This window comes from Danio aesculapii, chromosome 12 (assembly GCF_903798145.1).
Source record: "Danio aesculapii chromosome 12, fDanAes4.1, whole genome shotgun sequence".
Lineage (NCBI taxonomy): Eukaryota > Metazoa > Chordata > Actinopteri > Cypriniformes > Danionidae > Danio > Danio aesculapii.
The window spans coordinates 20,114,557-20,132,457 of NC_079446.1; the positions used below are offsets into that span (position 1 = coordinate 20,114,557).

Consider the following 17,901-nt stretch of genomic DNA (forward strand, 5'->3'; position numbering starts at 1 on the left):
CAAATTGCTTGATTGACTGTCTTTGACATATTAAATACTTAATTAATGACAGGAATTTTTCCAAATGCTTTTTAAAAAGCTGTGGTAAAGCCACTTTTAAAGAAACCAAATCTGGATTCCACTGTTTTGAATAATTATAGACCAATTTCTAATGTTCCATTTTTAGTAAGATTTTAGAAAAAGTTGTATTGCTACAGCTTAATCAATTTTTAGATGAGCATAGAATGTGGGAAAAATATCAGTCAAGTTTTAGAAAAGGTCATAGTACAGAAACAGCTGTACTGAAAGTAATAAATGATATGCGATTACATATAGATAAAGGTAATGCATCAGTTTTAATTCTTCTGGATTTAAGTGCAGCATTCGACACGTTTGATCATTGCATTTTGATAAACAGACTGGAAAAACTTGTAGGTCTCTCTGGGAAAGTTTTAAATTGGTTTAATACATATGTTACAGAAAGGACATTTTTAGTTAATATAGATTAATATGCATCACAAGAACATAATATATTATATGGTGTTCCTCAAGGATCTATCCTAGGCCCAAGTATATTTTTGTTATATATACTTCCCTTGGGGAGTATAATTCAGAAATATGGCATGAATTATCATCTTTATGCTGATGACATACAATTATACATTTCTGTTGAGCCCACAGACACTGCTGCAATAAAAAAAATTGTACAACTGCATGTCCAATATTGTTACAGTGGATGACTGCAATTTTTTAAAAGTTAAATAAAGATAAAACTGAAATTCTTATTGTGGGCAAAAAAACTAAGCGAGAGAGGATTGAAGCAAAATTGTGTTCTTTAGGTTTACCATCCAAAAAGAATGAAAGAACCTGGGTGTTGGGTGATTGTGATCTTAATTTTAAATCTCATATTAATCAAGTTACAAAAACATGTTTTTATCACTTGAGAAATATTGCTAGAATTCGTTCTTTCCTATCTTTTAATGATGCTAAGAAATTAATTCATGCTTTTATTTTCTCTCTGTTTGATTACTACAATGCTATTTATACTGGTTTACCTAAGGGTTCTATAAGGAAGTTGCAACTGATACAAAATGCAGCAGTCAGAGTTTTAATGAAATTGAAGAAACAAGAACATATCACACCAGCATCAATAGAATTACACTGGTTACCTGTGCACCAAAGGATAGATTTTAAGATTCTTTTATTAGTTTATAAGGCACTACACAACATGACACCTTCTAACATTTCTGACTGCTTATCAAAATATAATACAAACCATTTGCTACGCTCTTCTAGCGCTGGACTTTTAGAATTTCACTCTGTAAACCTGATGCGATCTGGCGGCACTTCTTTTAGTCACTATGCTCCAAAAATTTGGAATTGTCTCCCAAATGAAGTGAAAGAATTCCCCAGCATTAATGTTTTTAAAAAAGCGTGTTAAGACGCACCTTTTTTAAAATTGCGTATGAATACAACAGTTTGTGAAATGTATGCATTTTATGTACTGTATATTGTGTAGGTGTATGTATGTATGCATGTACGGAGTGTGCATGCATATGTGAGGACTATTTAGTGTGTGATTGTGTGGATATATGCATATATGCGTGTACATGTATGCTTTTATCAGCGTATATATTTGTTATTTATTTTGCTTTATTTATCTTTACATTTTATTTGGGTAATTTTAATGCTTGTTTGTTGTTTGTGAAGCGCTTTGAGTTGCATGTATGTAGGAAAAGTACAAAATAAAATGTATTATTATTATTACAGTGAAGCATGGTGGTGGCAGCATCATGCTGTGGGGATGTTTTTTCAGCAGCAGGAACTGGAAGACTAATTAGGATAGAGGGAAAGATGAATGCAGAAATGTACAGAGACATCCTGAATGAAAACCTGCTTCAGAGTGCTCTTGATCTCAGACTGGGGCCACGCTTCATCTTTCAGCAAGACAAGGACCCAAAGCACACCGCCAAAATATCAATGGACTGACAACAACTCAGCGAATGTCCTTGAGTGGCCCAGCCGGAGCCCAGATCTAAATCCTATTGAACATCTCTGGAGAGATCTGAAAATGGCTGTACACCATCGCATCCCATCCAACCTGATAGAGCTTGAGAGCTACTGCAAAGAGGAATGGGCAAAAATTCCCAAAGACAGGTGTGCCAAGCTTGTGGCATCATATTCAAAAAGACTTGAGGCTGTAATTGCTGCCAAAGGTGCATCAATGTAGTATTGTGCAAAGGCTGTAAATACTTATGTAGATGTGATTTTTCAGGTTTTTTATTTTTAATAAATTTGCAACAATTTTAATAAATCTTTTTTCACATTGTCATTATGGGGTATTGTGTGGAGAATTTTGAGGAAATAAATGAATTTAATCCATTGGAATAAGGCTGTAACATAAAAAAAAATGTGAAAAAAAGTGCTATGAATACTTTCCAGATGCACTGCATATATAGGCATATGTTTTTTTAAACGTATCAGTTTAATTAATCTATTTATTAAAATAATATTTTTATCACCAAACAATTCAATTCAAGCTAAATATCGCAAAAAATTACAACCTACAAAATTTCAACAACACTTTTTACATTTTTTTTTTTTTTGCTTTTCTTGATGTTTCCTCTTTTTAAATTTGTATTTAATATTTTTCTATAACATATAAATTTGGGTGTACTCGTTTTTTGACCGTTATCGTAAGTTATTTTGTTAGATAAGCTCCAGATTTGGCTTCAGTACTGACTAATCTAATGTATATGCACAAATATAATACTGTATACTGTATAAAAGATAGATTTGTGAGGGGTGCTTTTATATATGCTGAGTGAGCACTGTATATAAGACTTAAAAATACAGGAAATATGAACATGTCCTTGCTCTGTTAAACATCACTAGGGAGGTATTTGACAAAGAATAAAAAAAATTCAAAGAAGGGCTAATAAGTTTGCCTTCAACTTGCCTTAAATAAAATAAAATAAAATAAAACAGAATAAAATAAAATAAAACAAAACAAAACAAAACATATGTTTGGAGAAAACGATTAAATAAAATGCACACACCTCCTCATAGTCATTCTCTCCGCCTTTGAAGTCATCCACAATATTAACTCTGTGGCCTAACTGCTCGCTCAGGGCATCCAGGAACTTGTCTGTGTCTCGGCTGCGAGGTGGACGTGAGAAGGTGAAAAGTTTTCTGCGCTGGGGCAGAGGACTGAGTTCATCAGAAGGCAGAGGAGAGGCAAGGGGGCTGTCCAAACTGACATAGGGATTAGAGTCCACACTGTCTGGAGAAGCAACAGTCTGCTGGTAAGTCTCAAACTGAGGCCCGGGAAAGGAATCAGTCCATGTAAGCGAGAGGCCTGGCTTACGGTTCCCTGCAAAATTAATTCAGTCCAGAGGATTGTTTACAGCAGAAATTCAACGAGATATATTATTAAATGTTCTAAATCGTTTCTAACTTAACAAACCAAAAAACTATAACATGCTAATCATTTATTGTTGGGGTTTTCAAACTTTTTTGCCAAGGCCCTCCTTTTATCTTGGTGTTGAACTTACAGTAGCCACAGTTACTAATTTAGTTTTCCCTGAATGTTTTTTTTTTTTATTCTCAAAGTGATAGTAGGCAATGGATTTAATCTATTAATAATACTTCAGTTCTGTTAGAAATCTTTTTAAACAATCAACTGAAGAAAAAAACAGTTATATACATCTTGGATGACCTATAAGTGAGGAAATTAACAGCTAAAGGAAAAAAGGAGCATATTTTCCCTTGCATAATAATTGCATTCAAATCCATTTCTGCTAAACTAATATTTAAATTAGTGTTTTTTCAACAGTTCACACTTAGCTGATGATTGATAATATGGTGTGCCGGGAGAGAGCCCTGAGCTCAGAATATCCTCGAGCCCAGGGCTCCCTCATGTTTGAAGGGCGAGAGGGGAGTTTGAGCTCAGGTAGGTCTCAAGAACTCCCCTGCATGTAAACGTGCTGAGAAATATCTGGCAAATTGTTGTCTTAAGATGCTGTTTTGGAGTAACCAATTTACTTATGGTGTATGTCTTTGGATGGTGGGAGGAAACTGGGAAACCCACTCGAACATGGGGAAAACATGTATTCCCCTTCGGATGGGGAACTTCAATGCTATAGTGGATTTAATCCACTTATGGGGATTTAGTTCAGAAAGCCAATTGTCTGAAAGACAATGTAAACGGGCCAATAAAATGCCAATGAGTTGGCAGCGTCAGCTTGCGCAGCTGATGCTTGTTGTAATCAATTAAACAAATATAAGCACAGCGAGAACAAGGTGAGGCATCTTTTTCGCTTCAGAGATTTCACAGACTTCTGAGAGAGTCGATGAGGGTTCCTCCTGCTGATCTACAGCGATTTCGAGTGAACGAGAGCGGTCTCCCGGTCCAGAGTGTGATCACGCAGTTTTGGAGGGCACCTTTCTCTGCCTGATCTGCGTGCGCCTCTGCCTCACCACCCTTTATGTGGAGCAGCCATCGATTTCCCACATTGAGCGCGCCACTGCGCGCCCGCATGGTGCCTCTTTCTGCTGGAGTCTGCCTCGTCTCCTGTCCAAATCGTGTCGGGTTTCTGCCTCCCCAGAGCCAGAGCCCACACAGCCGCGGGCCAGGCTGCCTCCACCCTGCACGCTAGGGTCCATGCGCATGCACTGGCCCAGCTACACGAGGGTGGGTCCGACCCAGGCTTGTTACAAACCCCGCACTGCAACTGACTGAGCTCCACGGACCTCAAGTCCGCTGCGTGTAGCCTGGGAAGGACGATGGCCACATTAGTGGTCCAGGAGCGCCACCTCGGTCTAAAACCTGGCAAAGATATGCACGGAGTCAACAAAGTTCGCTTTCTTGACTTCCCCATATCCCAGGCTGGTTTCACCCAGGAATTCACGACTGTGCAGTCAGATACGATGGGAGTTATCTATCGGCGGGGATGTAAGACCGCTCCCCCCTGTCGAACCATCCACATCTACTGCTTGTCGCCAAGAGCGCTGGTCTACGAGAGCTACCCCGCCCCATCTGCGCCTACGGCCAAGCGGCAGCATCGAGCACCTCGCAGACAACCAGTGATCCCCACCCCTGGGTGCCGCTAAGTCCAGTAAAACAGACCGCGAAGCGCTCCTGAGGCGGGCTATCTGGAGAAGAGGGAGCTTGCTCTCTCCCCGGTGGGGGGACAGGCTCCTCAGAGAGAGCACTTTTTCCACTTCCCCAGATGTGACAGCCCGAACTCTGCCAGCATGGGACACTATGCCGTCCAGCTCGCAGGTTCCATGCATTTAACTGCATGCAAAATATAGCTGAATTTATGCTAATGTGAAGGCTTATATTGTCGAATATAAAACTAATGTCAAATAATCTAATTATGTTTAATTCTTACCAACTACTTTTTAGAAAGTAGAGGAAATTAGTCATAATGCCAAGAAATTATGCATACAACATTTAATTAATCTCATTAAGACCCCCTGTATTCAAAATAATCATGTTTTTAATGTTGTTTACAAGTCTATGTGCTGTTTTTAATAGTCTTATCATATTAATTACCATTTCAAGTTTGGCATTATACAAGGTCATTTTTTTTTTTAGGTTTTAAATTTTATTTGATAAACTAGTGTTAATCAGAATAAAATTATTGGATGCTCATTAAGGGCATTTATTTGCAGAAAATTATGGAGAGATATTCCAAGTTTAAATAATTGAAAACATGCATATATACATTTGTTACACACAGTATAAACATACAAACAACAAATATTTCAAACACTTTCTGCAAATAAAAGCCTTAAATGATAAAAGCATTTTGAAGTCACATTCTCTGAACTTTAAAATAATAAATTAACATTTACTCACTTCACTTTTCTCACATCAGTATACACTGAATGATAAATACAAATACTTTCTCTTCTCTTAAAGAATCAGTTTCTGGTTTAAACACATACAGTTTGCCTGAATTAATGCAATATATTGCCATTGTGCAGCATTACTTCTAATGGCCCATTGTGGCTCCCCAGTTTGAAAACCCCTGAGTAAAATCTTAAGTGATCTAATAAGCAAGCACATTTAGTGTCAAATGGTCCTGCACAGCCATAATGGTGATATCTGTCATTATAATAATAGCTGCACGTCCTGTTTCTGTGTGCTGATTGTCAGAGTGAGCTGAGAGTACCTGCGGTGCTGTGTGTGAAAGCCTGAGTGTATGTATTGCTCTCAGCGAGGCCCATGCCGGCAGCCCTGGGTGACGAGTGACTCTGGAGAGACTGGCTGCTCTTCACAGGATACACGTTTCCAAGCTCTGTGTAAACTCCTGTCATCTATAGGTTGGGGTGTGAATTAGGCATGATTTCATAACAGCAGTGATGACAGTGGAATGAATTGACCTATCAGTAAGCCCCTACTCTTGATATACAGTTGAGTGTCAGCCAAGCCAATTGCAATTGAGTATTAGATGAGCCAATGGCCGTTGAGTATCAGATGAGCAAATGGAATTTCCATGTCAGATGAGCCAATGGCAGTGGAGTATCAAATGAGCCAATGGCAGTTGACAATCAAATGAGTCATTGGCAATTTAATATCAAATAAGCCAATGGAATTTGAGTATCAGATGAGCCAACTACAGTTGAGTATCAAACAAGCCATTGGCAATTTAATATCAGATGAGCCAACGGAAGATGAGCATCACTTGCTCAAGGACTGAAACTTAAAGCTGTGTCTGAAAAAACAATCAGAGCGCTTTCTTTTGCTGAAGACCAATGCTAATTCTTACTTGTTTTTCACATACTACAGTATACAGTAGGGAAGTGTGTGACACGTCGAAATATCTTTAGGTTTCAGTGCCATAAAGAAACATTGGCAAATCCAATATATAGTAGTATGCAATAATTTGGGCACCCCTCTGTGGCTGCATAATAATGTGCTCTTTCTTCATAAGAGAAGATCGCAGTGAAATGCCATTCGGTTTCTAAAGAAAGCTAGATAATGTCATGTTTTTCATACAGAAATTTGTAGTGTAGCAGTATTGAGATGTGTGAAATTAAATTCAAACTGAAGAATAGGCTATACAAAAGTTTGGGCACCCTCTGTTTTGTGTGGGTATCAAAACCTGTAGTCACTTAATGCTGATTGATTACAACACAAAATTGATTTGAGTGACTCAGTGAACCTTAACAATCATTCCAGAGGTGCAAAAAAATAATGAAAAAGGATATTTAAGATAGCTGATTGCTAGCTGTGCTTCTCATTATTGTGAGTCTGAAAATAGCAACATGGGAACCTCCAAAGAACTTCCTAATAACCTAAAAACTAGGATAATTCATCAACATGAATTAGGAGAAGGATGCAAAAAAGGTTTAAAGTCTCTATCTCCACAGTCTACATACTACACAGAAATATAGTTAGAAAATGGAAGGCCACAGGAACAGTTCTTGTATAGGAAAAATGTGCTAGACCAAGAAAAATATCTGAAAGGCAAAGGCGAAGAATGGTTAGAATGGTCACAGACAAGCCACAGACCACCTCCAAAGAGCTCCAGGAACATCTTGCTGCTGATAATGTCATTGTACATCAGGCCACAGTCCAGCACACTCTTCACAAAGAACAGCTGAATGGAAGATGATGCAGAAGAAGACTTTTGTGCATTCTGCCAATGAGAAGAGTGTTTGAGGTATGGAAAGGCTCATTTGGACAAGCCTGAATCGTTTTTTAAAAAATATTCTGTGAACAGATGCCACAGCCATAGGAGCCTTGCATGGCGGAAAAAGAACAAAATATTCCAAGAGAAGAACCTGCTCCCTACTGTAAAATATAGTGGGAGCTCCATCATGCTGTGTGGATGTGTGGCAAGCACAGGTACTGGAAACCTTGTCAGAGTTAAAGGTCGCATGGATTCCACCCACTATCAGCAGATTCTAAAGAACAATGTTCAGGGATCAGTCAAGAGGCTGAAGTTACGGCAGGGTTGGATGTGTCAGCAGGACAATGACCCAAAGCTCAGTTCCAGATCTACCAACGAATTCATGGTCAGACACGATACAAAATCCTAGAATGGCCATCCCAGTCCCCAGACTTGAACATCATTGAAAATTTATGGATTGATTTGACAAGGGCCGTTCACGTTTGCCCATGACTGAACCTGACTGACTGAACTGGAGAAATTGTGCAAGGAAAAATGGCCCAAAATGCCTTCAGCAAGACTCCAGGCTTATCCTTGGCTATAAAAACCGTCTACAGGCTTTTATTTCAGCAAAAGGTGGCTGTACAAAATATTGATGTCATTATTATTTTGGGGTGCCCAAATTTTTGCACCTGTCTGTTTCTGTTAAGACTTAAATTGCATTGCATCTGTTGATTAAATATATGTTATGTCAGAACTGAAATGTTGCTTTTTCTTTAGGGTATAAAATATATCCAAATGAATTTGCTGATTTGAAAAGGCCAACAGGCTATGGCTTGCAATTATGAAAATTATCAGGGGTGGCAAAACTTTTGCATAAGTATGTAAGCTCTCATTGTTTTGATGGTGTTATGCTACAAAACTGATTAAACGATTGACCTATACATTTATAACACTGATTCCAGGTATCCTGAAAGTACAGGCAAATGAATGTACAGTATTTTATTCTATTCACTAAAACCAATCATGACAACTTAACATCCAGAAAAATCAACAAGAATGTAAACAATTGTCTGAGCTAAGTAGAAGCAACAATGTTTTTTATCTCTGATAATGCCACCACAAGTTTAATAGTAACACAGGCTCTGCCTCGGTTAAGTTAGAGAGGTAGCACGAACATTAGCTAGCTCATGCCTATTAGTGACTCTTCATATTAAACTAGCTATTTGCTAAATTTAAATGTTTCATTTAATCTTTAATTAAAAAGCTGAAAGCATTGGTCAAAAGAATACGTTTAGGATTGTGGGATATCAAAGGCAGTGAAGGGCACATCTGTTTCCTTCGAAATTGGATCAGACAAGGGTACCTACAAAGACAGGTAGTGAAGCAGAATTTGCTTTTGGATGTGGCTTGATGTCTGCCCGACTTGTAAGGCTCCCTCAAAGGCAGCATTTTAGAGCTTTCTGACAGCCATTAAGACAGCTCACGTCTATTTGTTTCTCCAAATTAGCAACAGTTACCAAGGCAGATGGGGCATACAGATAGGTCATTTGTGGATGAGCAGTAAATGGTACCCACGTGGCTGAGATCTGGGGACTCTGGGAAAGAAGTCCCATCCCCACACTGTCTTTCCTCTGGGGTCACGGGGTCAGTGAATGTTCCTGAGACACAGAGAGATTTTTCCAGAAAACAGAAAAAGCTGCTTGCCCTCCAAAACCTAACAGACAATAGACTTGAGGGCAGTCAGCAGCAGGTCTGGATTGGCTGAGAGATTGTTTAGAGATTTTTCCTAATAGATACTGCTGGTGAATCATAAACATGACTGAGGACAGGTTTGGCAGCTTGTTTACTCTGCAAGACTGACAGAATGGAATGGCTAGCTGAAGAAATGTTTACAATGAAGCAATGTGTAGCAAATACAGTGATCTACAATGCCTTGCATAAAAAGGTACTGTTTGAGTTCCAGTGAGGACAAACTTAAGAATCTATGATTTAGATTTAGTCTTTGCTGATGTTATCAATATGTTTCTGAATTGTCAGAAATTATTTTAACTGATGCAGTGGGCTTCTTTTCCTTTCTTTAACAACTATGTCAGACCTTTTCCAGTATGACAATGCTAAGATTCATATTTAAATTTGAAATAAAGCTTCAGATTCACACATAGACCACCAATTTACCTGAACGAAACTGAAACACTTGAGATGTTCTCTAGAAGACAGTGGTTCTTATAAGGGAAAAAACTTTGTGATATTTCAACTTTTCAACTGAAATGGTGGAGAGGTTTATTTGAGGTATTTTAGGGTATTTTAAGTGAGCTATCTTTATGCCGCCAGAGTAACCTAGTTTGCCAGACAGTTGTGTTGTGGACGAAATATAGGCTAAATTATAATTATACTTGACAAAAGGTGCAGACAGAGATGCATTTAAGGTTATAATTTGTGATTTTGACGTGTATGAATTAATACAACCTGTTTATTTATAAAGTAAGCAGTTGACATGTGTCTCTTGCCTCATTACAAACTTACACACAACAAAAAGTTTACAATATACATGTTAAAATAACAAAAATACATTTAAACAGACCATATGCCTCTTTTTCTGAAATTAAATACATTTATAATCTAGATATTGCACATTTTGCATTCTGACTTGCTGTGAATATAAGGGGGAAAAGATCATTGTTGTTATCTTACTAGGAAACATTGTGGTTAATCAAATGTTGCCTGAGGCGTGCATATTAATGATCCCATGTGGATTGACACAGTCTGTGTTTTGTTCCATTTTGCATGTTTTTCTCTGTGACTTTACACTTAGCTGATTAACATGAGAAAAATGAAACAATGGAGTTTGAGGCTCAAGGTATGTCATTTCCACACACTGAACTCTTATTATTCAGCTATGAATAGGTATATCCAGATTTTCATTCTGTGGCTCCATAAGATGGTCACTATCTGAGGAGAACCACTCTATAAAGTCAACCTCAGCACATCTCAAGACTTGTATTTGTGTTTAGATTAACAAATTAACAAATGGTTAATTCATGTGTGAATATGAGTAAGACAAATCTTTGCATTGTCTTGGCAAGGGCAAATAGATAGGTCTTCTGATTTGGTTGTTAAGAAACACAAAAGCCACACAGTGCATAAGTTAAGGCTCAAAGAAATGTTATCACTGCCATAAAATGTATTAATAGGCTCTAAAATAAAGTAGTGCTTACTTTTTTGGCCAGGCAGTGTGTAAACTTATCAGTCTATATATACTTATAAAGCCTACTTATCAGTCCATATATATACTTATAAAGCCTACTTATTAGTCTATACATATTTATAAAGCCTACTTATCAGTCTATACATACTTATAAAGCCTACTTATCAGTCTATATATATACTTATAAAGCCTACTTATCAGTCTATATATATACTTATAAAGCCTACTTATCAGTCTATATATACTTATAAAGCCTATTAGTTTTAAATAATTTTATCAACAGAGTCCAAAATGAAAAACCATCAAGCATCAGGCATCATGAGTAAAATTGTTTTGCTAAATAAATAATATGTTGGATTTGATGTATGACATGTAGTGTTACATTCGGATTAACAGCAGATTACATAATGCATGATGCAGCCAAATAATTAAACTGAAACAAACGCTACAATTTAAAAGGCATGAAAACGAGCAAATTTTTAAATTTTTGTGTAAAAAATGTATTATCATTTCTAATGCATAATATACTTTTGTGTGTAAATAAGTATGTAAATAAAAGTACCTAAAAGTGCCTAAATAAATCAAATCAGCAAATTGGAATGATTTATATTGCATCATGTCACACTGACGCGGAAAACACACATGGAAATTATTTTAAAATATATAAAAATAGAATATACTTTATTTAAATTATGATGATATTTCAAAATATATATTTTTCAATTAACTACAGTAAATACTGCTATGGTGAGCCTTTTCAACAGTAATATAAATTTAGATATAATGAATTATATTATATTATATTATATTATATTATATTATATTATATTATATTATATTATATTATATTATATTATACTATATTATATTATATTATATTATATTATATTATATTATATTATATTATATTATATTATATTATATTATATTATATTATTTTTTGTATAATATATTCTAAATGTTTACTGAAGAAAAAGTTTATTTTGGACCCTGCTGATCAGTCAAATCAACTCACTGACAAGTGAAAAATGCCGTACCCATTCCAAGGTGAGTGCCGATAATGCAGTCATCTGAACTTCTCTCTCTCACAGTGTTCTTGTGAGAGGTACCTGAAACCCGCATAGAGCTGCTCCGCCTGTGTGTTTCTGCACCAACCTCTGGTTCTGCAGTAACAAAAAAAAAAAGCATTCAGGACAGAAAGCCACTAGAGGGCTGATGGTCACACAGTGAACTCATCATGACTAACCTGCACTCTTAAAGCCCAGGAATCGGGCGATCTTGGTCTTGCAGTGCTCCTGCTCCTCGTAGGTCAGCAGTTGGTAAATGAACTGCCAGATAAGCTGTTTGGCTGGAGTGTCCAGCACAGGAAACACATCCACAATGAGAGTGTCCACATTCCTGCTCACACACAACACACACACAACAGACGAAAAGTATTTTAGAAATAACCCTCATGTTAAGTCTGATGTCACACACTAACTGAAGTATTTTTACTTTATTACTGTACTCAAGTATATATGCTTTTTCTGTACTTAACTAGAGTATTTTTATTTAAGGAAACGTTTAATCAATTCTGAAACAAAATACAGCACTTTTTACTCTATTACATTTTAAAATAGTAGGCTACTGTAAAAAGTTATTTGGAACTAAATCTATGTCTAATTCCAGAACCTGAATCTGTTAAATAGGTTCACAAATCTCAACAAGGTCATTTCAATAATTTTTATTCATTTTATGTTTAGATACCTTTATAATTGTAATATAATTTATTTTTATGAATGTTATTTCCATTATGAGAGCAAAAATTGATTTGTCAAAAGAAATAGAAAATAAAAAACAAGAATACCCACTTTTTGATAGTTTTTTAGCCAAAGTCTCTTGAAATGTACATTTTCTTGACATGTTTGCCTTAGCAGACAGGTACAGCTTGTGGCCACAATTAATTTAAAGAGTTAAAAGTGGAAAAGGAATAAATGACACTAAATAATAACCACAACAATATGCAAAATGTGTAAAACATCATGATAAAACATGATGTGGTATAAAAAAACTTCACAAATTTTATATGACAAACAAAAGTACCTGACATTCCATGACATCTCATAAATTGCATGACCCATGGGAACCCTGTAATAATTCTATAGAAAATCATGGCTGTAATGTTTATATCCACGTCTAATCTCAAATGGAGAGTGAGTCAGCTTTGTTTAAATGGATCCTTAGCAGATTTCCGGCCTTCTCAGGAGCAGAAGTCGCCATACTAAAGTAAGCTAAGTGAAAGGGAGAGTACAACATACACATTTAACATTACACAATATAATTTTTAAGAATTTCAGAAAGAGGAAAATATATAGTTTAATATATATAGTTAAGTTAAACAATTTGTGTAGGGACAACATGAAGGAATTTTGTGGAACCCAGCATTTTTAACAGTGTTGATGTCCACACTGAACCCTAATCTTAACAAAAATGAAGACAATTTTAAAAACGTTGGAAACCGGTAACCATTGACATCCATAGTAGGAAATAACTATGGAAGTTACCATACTTTTTCTATAGATCTTCTTTTGTGTTCATTAGAACAAAAAAGAGAAAAAGGTGTCAAAAAAAGTCAAGGGTATTTTTGGGTGAACTATCCCTTTAACAAGCGGATTGAGCTGCTCTCTCAGCAAGCAGTCACGATGACGAGCATTATTTATTAAATTCTGAAGAACCCACAGATTGCTTCTGATTATGTGTATCTATTTGTGCTCGAGGCAGAAGCTATTTTTGAATGTTTCTCACATTTTCCTTGTTGCTGCCAAGCTGAAAAGAAATCCCACAAACAGTGCGCTATGGCATTTGTAATCATATGGAAGGACAGTTACAGAGATAATTAGCTCTGTATCCTATAATTGGCAAACGCATTCAGAATTTGTTTATTTCTCATCAAGTGCTGTATTAGTCACTATTATACTAGATCACTGTATAGTCTAATTAAAAATAAATGCAGACTATGCTATCAGTCAAAAGTTTAGAATTTATTTTTAAAGTCTCTTTCATAAGACTCCTAAGTTATTTTATAAATAAATGTATTTATATAATTTAAAAAACTGTTCAATTTAATAGTTATTCCTGTGAAGGCAAAGCTGATTTTTTTCTTCAATCTTGTCACAAGTCAGCATTATTGCCATTTTTAATATTCATTCTTCGTTATTGAAATTTTTCATGTGGAGAAAATATGAATATTTCTGAATATTTCTGAAACTCTTGACACTGAAGACTGGAATAATAATGCTGACAATTCCGTTTTACCACATTGTAAGGCAAGGCAAGTTTATTTATGCACATTTCATACACAATGGTAATTGCAAGTGCTTTATATAAACAGGAAAAAGAAACAAGTGTAAGAAAATAAAAACAAAACTATAAAAGTGATTAAAAGATGAAAACATATTAAAATGTGTTAAAACAGGTTTTAAAAGTATGAAAAAGAAAAGAAAGACATACTGTAAAAGCACAAGCTGTCGGACGCAGCACAGTGCTCATTAAGTAAAGGCACAGCTAAACAGATGTGTTTTCAGTCTTGATTTGTCTTGATTCAGTCCCAATGTTGGAGCACATCTGATCATTTCTGGAAGCTGATTCCAGCAGTGAGTATAATAATAATAGCTGAAGGCCGATCCACCCTGCTTTGACTGAACTCTTGGAATTTTAGTTTATATTATCCTAAATATCGGAGTGATCTATTAGGTTTGTATTCAGTGAGCATATCTGTAATATATTGAGATCCTAGGCCATTTAACGATTTATAGACAAGTAGTAATACTTTAAAATCTATTCTGAATGTAACTGGGAGCCAGTGTAAAGACCTAAGGACTGGTGTCATGTGCTCTGATTTTCTGGTTCTGGTCAGAATCCTGGCAGCAGCGTTCTGGATGAGCTGCAACTGTCTGACTGTCTTTTTGAAAAGGCCAGTGAGGAGTCCATTACAGTAATCCACCCAGCTGCTGATAAAAGCATGAACAAGTCTTCACTGGAAACAAAGCATATAAGTCTTGCAATGCTTTTGAGATGATAGTATGCTGATTTACTTACTGCTTTGATATGACTACTGAAACTCATATCAGACTCCAGAATCACACCAAGATTCTTGACCTCATTTTTTGTTGTTTGACCTCTAGAGCCAAGGTACACATTCACCTTGAGAACCTCATCTCTGTTCCTAAACGCAATGACTTTCAAGGTTTTCTCTTTGTTTACCTGAAGAAAGTTATGGCACATACACCTGTTATTTCACCAATGCATTGGCAGAGGGTGTCAATGGGGCAGTAAGGCTAAGTAGATCTTAGTGTCATCAGCATAGCTGTCGTAGGAGATTTGGTTCTTTCTCATTATTTGGCTCAGAGGGAGCATATAAAGGTTGAACAAGTTCCATTGTAATCTACTGCAATAGAAAACAGTAGTTGAATTGTAATAGTAATATATATTTTTTATAATTATTACAAACTTCTGACCTGTATATGAACTGTTTTGAAATGTTTGTTTTATTCTGTAAATACTGCCAAACTGAAAAATACAAATATTCTCATTTAGAGCATTTTTGAACATATAGTAACACAGGTGCCATGTTTTCAGGTATGCTTAGATTCCACTGTAACACAATTACAATGTTTTAATTTCAGAAGAGTTAAAAACTCTAAAAAAGACTTATTGTCATTTTCTGACTAAATAAATAAATATCAAATTGTTTTACTTGTAAGTTGGAAGAAATGTTAACAAACTTCATAGTATAAAGAAGAATAATATTACCTTCATAGAATAATATTACCATAAACAGTATGATCTCTTAATTTTTCTAGAGCTGTATAAATAAATTGCATATTGAACTCCTTTTTGGTTTGACACAATTGTTTTTAATCTCTGCACTAGTGGCCTCAGCTAATTTAAGAGTCAGCCATGATGAATTTAGACCTGACCTGTGCTGGAAGAAGGTCTCCAGAGCTTTGCAGATGGTGTATCTCTCCTGCAGGGTGAGCAGGTGTTCCAGCTGCTGGCTGAAGGTACGGCCGTGAACGCGGATGCTCGGAGGAAGGATCTCAGCCACCCACTGCAGAGAGCTGAGGGCCGGGGAGCGCGAGCGTGGGGCACTGGGGGTCTCCTCTGGCTCTGAATCGGATTGAGGATAATCCACAGGACCCTCCTCCACCACCAGGGAGGGCATCGCACCACTGCCCTGCAGCATCGACACCACCTTCTCATGGGAGCAGTTCCTGGATGTGTGTTTAACAGATTCAATGAGAAATTATTATTTCATTAAAGTTTACCATAGTTTACCATAGTTCATAAACCTTACTATAAAAATAAATTCAGCCAACATTTAGTCATTCACTCATATTCGTAACAAAATTAAGCTGTTTTAATTAGATTTTAGTCTGTTCATCTAAAATCTGATACTTTTGACAGAATTTTTTTGTTGATTATGATTACTAATGGTCTTTATTTTGATTTTTCATATCCAACACTCCTGTAACTGACACTTTCTATTCTATCTATAAATGAATCCTCTGGTCCTTTAACATGATCACTATCTACTCTATTTTATATTCTATATTTTTAATTAGTTAAAATACAAAGTTCTAAAACACAAAGACAAACAAATCTTTCTAAAGAGAATTAAACAGAAAGTTCATGTAATTATTGAAGACAGTTCGCATGCCCTTAATATAAAATTTCAGATTTTGACATCAAAAATATGCTTTAGGCAACCGCAATGTGTATCAAATGTCATTTGAGCCAGCTAACATTAGAATTTTAAATACTAGATTTTAATTATGAATAGGAGTTAATTGAGTTTTTAATTTTTCATTTTGTTAATGTGTTTTGTAGTATTAGTAGTTGTAGTAATAGTAGTTTTAGTAGTATTAGTAGTAGGAGTTGTAGTAGTGCTAGTGGTCATTGTAGTAGTATTAGTAGTAGTAGTAGTAGTAGTATTAGTTGTAGTTGCTGTAGTAGTAGTTGTAGTACTAGTAGTAGTTGTTGTTGTAGTAGTATTAGTAGTAGTTGTTGTTGTAGTAGTCATCGTCATAGTAACCGTAGTTGTAGTATTAGTAGTTGTAGTGGTATTAGTAGTAGTAGTAGTTGTTGTTGTTGTAGTAGTAGTAGTAATAGTTGTAGTTATATTAGTAGTAGTAGTTGTTGTAGTAGTAGTAGTAGTAGTAGTAGCGGTAGTACTAATAGTTGTACTGGTATTAGTCTTAGTAGTAGTAGTTGTTGTTGGTGTAGTAGTAATAGTTGTAGTGGTATTAGTAGTAGTAGTAGTAGTAGTAGTAGTAGTAGTAGTAGTAGTTGTTATTGTAGTGGCAGTAGTAGTCGTTGTGGTAGTAGTAGTAATTGTAGTAGCCGTCGTAATAGTAACAGTAGTGGTCCTTGTAGTAGTTGTGGTAGTAGTAGTAGTTTCTGTAATATTGACATCATCCCCTTTGTCATAGGGCCCATAACGGCCAGCGGTGCCCCTAAGTAGTAGTATTAGTCAGTGTAGTAGTATAGTTGTTGTTTTTGGCGATGTTGTTATGGTTATTATTAATATTATTATTACTATCGTTATTGTTGTTTTTACTGTCATAAAAAGCGTTTTATGCAAGGATATTGAATGCATTTGTGTTACTTGCTTTTTTGTGATATATGTGATGTGGATGTTGGCGTAATTTATGATGAAGCCAAAGATAAATTTTCATTTGTGGACAATAAATAAAGTCGAAGTCAAATCCCAACACTAAATAATTTTATTGCCCTTATACATTTTTTTATTAACTTAGCCTTTTCCTTATATCTATTATATTTTAATTTATTTGTTACTTTAACTTATTCTATGGTTGTCTTTTGGCAGCTTATTTTGAAAGTGACTTGCAATGAGACCAATAGAAGTAATCAAATTAACAATAAACATTTTAACATGAATGTAAAATATATCCACATAAATAGAGATGTTCAATCAAGGCCTTGTGAAGGGACACAATTGCTTCATATAATGAACAAATGTAATTTAGTATTTTATACATTGAACATTTTAAAGCGTCAGACATTCAGTGGAATAAAAGAAATCATTCA

At 35.7% G+C, this 17,901-nt stretch overlaps 1 protein-coding gene across 5 annotated transcripts in view; it reads right to left on the minus strand.

Moving 5' to 3' along the window:
* The window catches only part of grid2ipb (glutamate receptor, ionotropic, delta 2 (Grid2) interacting protein, b), an 82,911-nt gene that overhangs the window by 23,651 nt on the left and 41,359 nt on the right, over window positions 1–17,901 (minus strand). For all 5 annotated transcript variants that reach the window (XM_056469907.1, XM_056469906.1, XM_056469905.1 and 2 more), the window contains 6 exons: window positions 15,771–16,064; window positions 12,059–12,210; window positions 11,850–11,975; window positions 9,183–9,265; window positions 6,162–6,306; window positions 3,039–3,352 (listed from right to left, as the gene is read on the minus strand). In XM_056469907.1, coding sequence (XP_056325882.1) covers window positions 3,039–3,352; window positions 6,162–6,306; window positions 9,183–9,265; window positions 11,850–11,975; window positions 12,059–12,210; window positions 15,771–16,064 — 1,114 coding nt within the window. The remainder of the gene's footprint in view (window positions 1–3,038; window positions 3,353–6,161; window positions 6,307–9,182; window positions 9,266–11,849; window positions 11,976–12,058; window positions 12,211–15,770; window positions 16,065–17,901) is intronic.